The sequence below is a fragment of the Lipotes vexillifer genome, unplaced genomic scaffold (assembly GCF_000442215.2).
Source record: "Lipotes vexillifer unplaced genomic scaffold, Lipotes_vexillifer_v1.1 scaffold977, whole genome shotgun sequence".
In the NCBI taxonomy this organism is placed as follows: Eukaryota; Metazoa; Chordata; class Mammalia; order Artiodactyla; family Lipotidae; genus Lipotes; species Lipotes vexillifer.
In genome coordinates, this window is record NW_006783088.1 from 2,863,455 (window position 1) to 2,872,550 (window position 9,096).

At 40.7% G+C, this 9,096-nt stretch overlaps 2 protein-coding genes across 3 annotated transcripts in view; one reads left to right on the forward strand and one right to left on the reverse strand.

The window, feature by feature from the left end:
• Positions 1-1,172, reverse strand: part of CSTPP1 (centriolar satellite-associated tubulin polyglutamylase complex regulator 1) — a 191,148-nt gene extending 189,976 nt beyond the window's left edge. The window contains exon 1 of one of the 2 annotated variants that reach the window (XM_007455765.1): positions 1,009-1,172. In XM_007455765.1, the coding sequence (XP_007455827.1) occupies positions 1,009-1,054 (46 nt within the window). In that variant the 5' untranslated portion in view covers positions 1,055-1,172. The remainder of the gene's footprint in view (positions 1-1,008) is intronic. The other variant, XM_007455766.1, reaches the window with a different exon arrangement.
• Positions 1,129-9,096, forward strand: part of LRP4 (LDL receptor related protein 4) — a 60,315-nt gene continuing 52,347 nt past the window's right edge. The window contains exon 1 of the mRNA XM_007455826.1: positions 1,129-1,244. Within this exon, the coding sequence (XP_007455888.1) occupies positions 1,129-1,244 (116 nt within the window). The remainder of the gene's footprint in view (positions 1,245-9,096) is intronic.

A 9,096-nucleotide genomic window follows, 5' to 3' on the forward strand; every position in this document is an offset into this window, starting at 1 on the left:
GATAAATGACATCACGCATTTGTCAAAACCCATAAAACTGTACAACACAAAGAGTGAACCCTAATGTAAACTGTGGATTTGGGTTAATAATAATGTATCAATATTGGTTCATCAATTGTAATGAATGTACTATATTAATGTCACATGTTAATAATGGGAAGCTCAGAGTGAGAGAGAGAGGGAGTATATGGGAACACTCTATAATATCTGCTCAACTTTCTGTAAACTTAAAATTGCTCTAAAAAATAAAGTCTATTAATTTTTTAAAACGTGTGCATACATGTATATATATACATGTATATACATACATACACACAACATACATATATCCTTTTTTCATCCAGTAAATGCCTTACACACTGAAGGTGTTACAGTGTGTGTAAAGTATTACAGCCACAGCCTTAATGGTCAAGAGCTCAAGCTCAGGAGTGGGCAAATTAGGTTCTGATCCTAGCCCTACCATTTTATAGCTGTGTGGCCTTATTTGTGCAAGTCACCTCTTCAGCCTCAGTTTCGCTGTCTGCAAAATGGAAGAAAAACAGTCTCCTCCTGGGGCTGTTATGAAGATTCAATAAAGAATGCACGTAAAATGCTTAGCATAGTGCCTAATGTAAAAGAAATGCTCAAAAATGTTAGTTGCCGCTATAACGGTTAAATGATTGTTCACAGAATGACTGATTTGGCACTTCAAGGTTCCAAGGTTACTCCACTGGCAGCATATCAGTAATACCCCCAAAGGCCCCTCAATTCTCAACTCCAACCTAGCCCACTTAGGGCACAATCCACACTGTCTGAGCTCCAGCGGGTACACTTCAGCATTCTTTACTCCCAGATGGTGTTTTCCTCCTCGCTGGGCCTTACAAGTTCAGGCCCTGGACCGCCCCCACCCCACCCCTCCCTAGCCCACCCTACCCGTTCCCACTCAGAGCTCGCCCCGGCCTCCTCCCCAAACCCTGGCCTAATTCGTCTGCACTTCTTTCCTTCCCCGAAGCTGAAGGAAGCGCCTACCCAGATACTCGTAGTCCGGTAGGGCTAGGCGTTCCGGACTCAGCATCCTTTGACCAGGGTAGCTTCAGAGCTCCAGCTCTCCCGCTTCCGGAAGCCAGGTCAAGGGCTCTCTCTGTTGCCATGGCACCCACGCGGCGGGAGGAGAGGCTAGAGGCAGAGGGGGTGTCACGCAAACAGTCTCCGTATTGCAACGCCAAGCTGGCCACACTAGTTCCGGGAGCTGTCTCTTCGCGGCGGTCAGTTTCTTTGGACTTCCTTTCTTGAGGCGTTGGTTTTAGAGGAATTTGAGGTGGAGAGTTCCTTTGAAACCATCATATTTCCCGTGTCGAAAAATTATTGCCAGCCCTCCATATACCCGCAATTTCTGAATTTCATAACTACTCCTGCTTTATACAACTGTTATCCTAAATCACAATAATAGATCCCACCCCTAAATTCCCATAAACATTTACTATCCCATTACCTATTTTTATGTCCTTATTATTTATCATCTTAAATTACTACAAAATGCTTTCACGTGCGTATATCTTGGCTGCTTCTTGAGGTCAGGGATGTGTCTTTTCTGCCTGTGACAAGTCTGGGCATCCAGAAAGTGCTCATTAAATTCTCTATGACTTCATTGACATTTCCTCTCAAATTCCTCTTTATCTTTATAGCCCCTCCTTCTACTTCTATCCTTAACTATTTGGTACCCTTCCCAAGTGTCTTTTCTTTTCTTTTCTTTTCTTTTTTTCTTACAACGACACTTCACTTCTTGGGGGGATGGGATGCACAAACAAGGACACCTATTGGATTTTTTCCCTTATATCCCTAATTGCTCACTTTTCCTTTAAGAGGGGAGAGTGTTCATTGGTTTTCAAGTTCCCAGATATCTGGATATTTCTCTTTTTGCACCTCTCCACCCCCAACAACGGGTTAGTGGTGGGTACCACTTGTCACAGTTCAAACATAGTAGAAAAGGTCACTCTGTCTTCACTTTTTTAGTTAGCTCTCCCCCCACATGAGGTGAGGTTTTTGGAAAGAAAGAAAACAAAAATCATTCTATCAAAGGAATGATTGGGAAACCAGTGGACCACCTACACTGGGAGAAAAAGGAAAGAGGAGGTTCTTCTCTTTGTGTTCTGAGTGGTCTATTCTTAGCCTTCTCCAGTAGAAGCTTCAAACTTCCTAATTCTCCCTTTCCCTTAAAATTGTATATGTGTCTCATTTCTAGGATCTGGTGAGTCACTCTGAGTTTGAATGTGGTAAGGATAAAGGGACAGAGCCGAACTCAGAGCAGCATTTATTATCTTGAGGTAATAAGTTAACTAATTTGGTATTTGATGTGAAGGCCTGCATATCATAAAAAAATATTTGCCTTCTACCTCCACCCTTGCCTCCCACCCCCTCCCCTACCCCATGCACCTTGAGAGTTATGGGAGTTTCATAACTTTCACACCTGTGGCTTTTTACTATATTATTAATAAAGTAATAGGATGGTAATTATTAAGGATTACAATTTCATTTTATTTCCAAGCAACCTGAAGCTATTCTGAGATCATTTCATTTGTCCTCATAAAACTTTCTAATGCACTTCTCCCTTTTCTAAGTAGGGAAACCGAGGAACATGTCAGGAAAATGACTTGTCTAGCATCATCCAGCCAGTCAGTGGGAGAGCTGGAACTGGATCTCAGCGATCTCAACCTCCAGGCTAGTGGTCTGACCGCTAAACCACACAGCCTCTTTTTTTAGGGTTTGTTGGCTTGGGTTTTATTTATTTATTTTTCTTTTTGCTCTGCCCTGCCAGCAACTGGAAGCTCCCAGACAAAAGAGAATTTTGAGTCCAGGCTGAACATTTGACATCCCCTTATTTGTGGGGCATTATCCTGGGACTCGGAGGGTGCTGCTGTTGGGGTCTGTGTGGTGGAGCTGGGAACCAGCCCCAAGAATATAGCTTTGTTTGGGGATTAACCCATTTGTGGTTATAATAATGATAAGTTTCAGCACCAGTGGCGCCCGACTGTTAATGACTCAAAGAAAGCTAAATAAGAACAAGATGTCATCTCTGGAGCAATTTGTAGGTTTTTCCTACAGCTCCATCCCTTCCATAAAAATCCTAAGGGCCCTTATATTTAAGTCAGTCTTCCACTCAATGTCCTAAACAGTCTATTGAGGAGGAAGACTTAGCAAAGGGCAGGTGGTCGCTAAGCTAAGGCTTCAAGAAAATTTGGGGTTGCACAGAAATAGCAGGTAGCCTTTTTAATGGTGGTGGAATTACTGCTTACATTTTTCTTTATACTTTTCCATATTGTTAAATTTTTTCTCTAATAGGCATGCATTATAACCTGGAGACAAACAAACAATAAATGAGTGGCTTAAAAATCTTAAAAAATTTTTTTAGCAGAAGTGATGACATTCCATATAGTGTTTGTTTTTCCCAAGAAGGAGCCATTACTTTTAGATTTCTCTTCTGCCATACATTACGCAAATAAGTTTTGGCAACCGGTCAGTAGTGAAGGAAGTTTTTCAGTGAAACATACACAACATCAGGTCTTAAGAAAAGGGGAAATACACAAGAATTGTTAAAGTCAAGTGTATTTCTGTGACCCTGTTGAATGTAAGAAAAGAAAAACATGTCAGCCTTCAATTTAGATGTGCTTTTCAGGTTCTTAAATTATCATTACATATGTCTGAAATTTTTACCTAAACAAATAATCATCCAGATAGACCAGTAAATCAGAAATCAACTCCACAATCCTGAAAATAAGTAAGTATTATGAAATTGGTCAAAACATAGAGAGTGCTTGAGATGCGACAGTACTACTGCATAAGGAATGGAAACATCAAACTCAAAACAATAGGAAAAATACCCACAAAAGAGGATATGCTGAGACACCAATTTATCAGATTATAATTTCTAATGATAAAGAGCAAATTAATAGACATCTCTGGCTCTGCAGAGGACCTATGAAGAGACTGATAGGGAAGAAAATCCTCCCTGTTATTGAAAACCACAGAAGAGCAAATATAAATGTACCAAATAGTTTTAAACATCAAGGAAACAATAGAAAGAAAAAATGCAGTCTGACTTATTCTTACAAAGCAGGTTCAAGAAACTAGGACAAGCTTTTATCAACTCATCAAAAGCAGAAAGATGCTAAAGGCGAAGTACCTACTAAGAAATGCAGGTCATGAAATTCATGCTGAGCTACTAGGCTCTTCTTCAAAGACTTATCTTCCATAAAAGCAAAGCAAAGAAACTATGTGTGATGCCACTGTATGAGATTTACAGGTTTAGTTTAAAATGCTATTTACAGACAAATCATTTTGGACTGCCACAGGTCGACAGACCAGAGCTTCGGGAGAATTTGCAAGGAAAAATAAATGTTCCCATTTCTTGGGCAGTTAAAGAAAACTAATGCATTTCGAGAAAGTGGTTAAGAGGACATGGCTTAAATTGAACTGGAGGTCAAAGACAATTACAGACTTGTACCTTCTTGTTACTTTATATTTTCAGTGCTGCAAAAAGAGTTGGGAATTACACTTTCATGTAGTGTAAAACAGAGGAGGATTTTCTGATCCTTCTTGGTAGCCCACAAAAATTAGCTGTGCCTTCCTCTGTCCTGGAGCGTGCACAGCGATAACTATTTGTGTCTTTTTCACTGAGGGAATAGTAGGACAACACTACTCATTTAACATATTAGGTAAAATGGAAAAATTCCTTGAAACCCAAACTAACAAGTTTCACTCAAGAATAAACAGATGGGGGGCTTCCCTGGTGGTGCAGTGGTTAAGAATCCGGCTGCCAATGCAGGGGACATGGATTCAAGCCCTGGCCCGGGAAGATCCCACATGACATGGAGCAACTAAGTCCGTGCGCCACAACTACTGAGCCTGTGCTTTAGAGCTCCACAACAAGAGAAACCACCGCAATGAGAAGCCCGCGCACCGCAACAAAGGGTAGCCCCCGCCGCAACTAGAGAAAGCCTGCACTTAGCAACAAAGATCGACCTGAAAAGCTGTATATTTATAAAGAAATGGAATTTTTAGTTAAAAATCTTCCCACAAAAAGAACTCCAATCTTCAAAAATGTGATTTTGTACTTTTATAAACATTTAAATTTATAAACTAAAACAGAAAACATTATCTAATTTTCCTTTGGAATTCTTCATTGACCCATGGGTTATATAGAAGTGTATTATTCAAAATTTCCATATATTTGGGGATTTTCCAAAGGTGTTTCTGGTTTTTTGTTTGTTTCTTTGTTTTTGGTTTTTGTGTGTGTGCAGCTTGTGGGATCTTAGTTCCCTGACCAGGGATTGAACCAGGGTCCTTGGCAGTGAAAATGTGGAGTCATAACCACTGGACCACCAGGGAAGTCCCTGATTTCTAGTTTAATTCCACTGTGGTCAGATATACCTGGAGAAACCTTATATGACTTGAATCTTTTTTGCCTTTATTGAGAATTGTTTTATGATCTGGAATATGGGCTACCTTAGTAAATATGCCTTAGTAAATGTTCCGGGTGCTCTTTGAAAAGAATGTATACCCTATTGTTGGGTGGAGTGTTCTATAAATGTTAATGTACACAGGTTATGCACGTGGATAAGGACTGGAAATGAAATTGAACCAATATTTTTATTTTTTTAATTTAAAAAATTTTTTTTCTTCTTTTTGTGGTACGCGGGCCTCTCACCGCTGTGGCCTCTCCCGTTGCAGAGCACAGGCTCCGGACGCACAGGCTCCGGACGCACAGGCTCAGCGGCCATAGCTCACGGGCCCAGCTGCTCCGCGGCACGTGGGATCCTCCTGGACCGGGGCATGAACCCGCGTCCCCTGCATCGGCAGGCGGACTCTCAACCACTGCGCCACCAGGGAAGCCCCAAACCAATATTTTTAAAAGTAGACTTTAAAAATATTTATGTCATTAAAAAAAAAAAAAAAAATTTGAATTATCCTACTAGATTCTAAGTTCCTGGAGGTCAGAGACAGACTTCATTCATCCTTAAGTTTCTAGAATCATGCACAGTGCCTGACAGAATAAATGCCTGTTAAATAGACTTTTTTCCCCACTTTAGATGAAAAGTTTAGAAAATGAAAGCCATCCAATCCACAGGACTTATGCTTGCCTCACAGGAACCAGTTCATGAAACAAATTTATTAAATAAAAAGGCCAGCAAATGGCAAGGCATCATTGAGAAGGAGATTAAAAATCAATCAGAAAGCATTGGCATCTCCTCCTTACACCTAAATACTACGTGTGACAGATCACCATATCTTAAGAAATACCCAGAAAAAAAGCAACTAACTCAACAAAAGGCATAGAGACGACGCTGCAAGTAGACAAGCTAAGATAACTAGTTCAGGAAGATGAGAGGGAATCTACTAGGAATCATTAAATAAACTTAGGATATGAACTGGATGAACTGGAAGTTCCCAAGCTTTAGAATATTAGGACAAAAAGCTGCAGTCTATGTGTCTATTTTTTCTCCCCCAAGCCATCCTCTACATTGTTACAAGAGTTTATTGTTCTAAATGTTAAATTTGACCATGCTACTGCCTTACTTTAAAAACATTGCTAACTCACCATTACTAGGATGAATCAAAATTCCTTAACATGCAGACATATATATTCCTTCACAGTTGGGTCCCAACCTACTTTTCCAGCCACTGTGCCATTTACTCTTCCTTACACACTTAATTCTCTAGCTATACATTTCTACTCACTATTCCCAAACATACTGAGCTCTTTCACACCCTCTTGCTTTGGGATAAGCTCTTCTCTCTGCCTGGAATGTACCTCTCCCACATTTTCTGCCTAGTAAACTCTTACACAGCCTCTAAGACTTTGGCAAAACGGCACCACCTCCAGGAACCCTTATCCAATCTCCTATATAAAACAGGGTAAAGGCTGAGTGAGAACAAGGCAAATGCAAGATGGTAAGCTCTGAGGTTATGACATTGAGCTGGGAGCAGCCATGGAAGGGTCTGGGGAAACAGCATTCTAAACAGAGTAGACAGCTTGTGCAAAAGTTGTAAGAAATGATAGCATGTTACAGAGCTGAAAGAAAACCAGTGTGGCTAGAGTAGAATGAGTAAGGGGGAAAGTGGTCAGAGAATTAGGCAAAGGCCAGCTCATGAAGGACCTCAAAGGACATGTAAGAAGTACAGCTATTATTCTAAGTGCATAGGAATCCATTGGAAGGTTTTAAGCCTGGTAATAACATGACCTGATTTGTTTTTTAGGAAGTCACTGTGGCTGCCCTGTAGAAAATGAATTATAAAGGGGCATGTGTGAAACAGACCAGTTACATAGATGCTTGAGTCATGTTTGTTACTAAATGAGTATTTATTCATTGATCCATTTGTTTATCCACCATTCTAACTTCATCTTTGCTACTGAAATAAACAAGACATACTGAGATGTTTGCTGCAAAAGCTCTATTTATACGTTTCAGGTGTGTGACTATCAAGCTTCCAGGAGATTAAAAAAATATATCTAGGAAGTCCCACTTTTCAGGGTGTGTCCCAAGTTATGCCAGGGAACTGAATCAGCCATCGTACCCAGATCCTGGCTCAAATACTACTGCTGAGCTGGAACGTGAAAAGTGTTGGTACTTGAAGTGGTGGTATGGAGGGTTTGCAATTAAAGAAAGCACAAAAAAGCAAATCAGACTATTCCCTTACACTTTCTTTTTTTTTTTTCTTTTTTCCTGTTCTCCAGTAGTAGCCCCCTGAACCTAGATAAAAGCATACCATTGCTAAAAGTTAATTATATTTTTCTGTAAATCTTTCCTGGCTCAGGGCCTTTGTACATACTGTTTCTTCTGCCTAGAAGACCCACCCCATCCACACTTAGCCTGATGAATCTTACTCAGCATGCTGGTGTTAGTGCCTCTGACAGGCCTTCCTTGAACCCCCAAATCTAAATCAAGTCTGTCCTTTCATAGTACCCTGTACTTTTCCTTGAATGCCCCTATCATTTGTAGCTTTAAATTCATTTGTGAGATCATTCTTTTAATGCCTCTGTATACTTGTAGCCTCCCCAAGCATCAGACTGTAAGTTTCAGGGACCCAATATATCTGTTTACTACTGCTTCTAGAGTGTCTGGCACATAATATAACTCCCACTAAGTGAGTTAATATTGGAAATAGGCATCCCTAGGCAGATAGGTATAGGATTCTTTTAGCTCCTTTAGCTGTGCTTTCTCTTGTTTCTCTTGTTTTCCATTCTATAGCTTTAAGAACTCCTTCCTCCATTCACACAAGAAAGTGATCCTAGAGATGGAGCAATTCTTTTTTTAAGACTCATGTTCTTAACTTTTTAATCAGGGTCTCTCAACCTCAGCACTATTAACATTTTGGGCTGAATAATTATTTGTTGTGGGGAGGGATGTCCTGCTTATTGTAGGATGTTTAGCAGCATCCATGGCCTCTACTCATTATTTGCCAGTAATACCTACTCCCAAAAATGTCTCTAGGCATTGCCTCATGTCAGCAAAAATCACTCCTGATTAAGAACCACTGTTTTAAAGTGTGGAAATGTCAAACTATGTTTAGAATTCAGGTTGTTGAATGATGCCTGGGTTGTAAGAGGATTCTACCAACCCAACTGAATCAAAATAGTGCCCATTTCTATCTTGTTTCTTTAGCACCCCCAGGGTATCCTTTGAAAAGGCCATTAGTGATGGTCTAATTCAGGGCAATATTCTGATCTTAGAAATTCAGTCCCCTGGTCTGTCCTAGAAGGATGAAGGAAAGGGGTGGTGTTTCTGAGGAAACGAATGTCTCTGAGACCCTTCTGGAATTGGCAATCCCCTACAACTTTCCTAGGGGCATGTCCCAGGGGACAATAAAAGGGAGACAAACAGCCCATTCTGGCATGCTTTTCAGGATCTCTCACTCCAAATAAGACAGTCTGAGAGGCCTGGTAAAAATAAATATGTCTTAGCACTCCTGGCACAAGAGCAGTTTCTGACAGCCAAGATTTAACTCACCCTAGGGGGTGACCCAGCCAGGGACTATACATGAAGTTCATTTCTCTCCATTGATATTCCCAGTGACTCACAGCAGCCAGGGATGGCTCTGTGCACCAGAACTGTGCTGAAC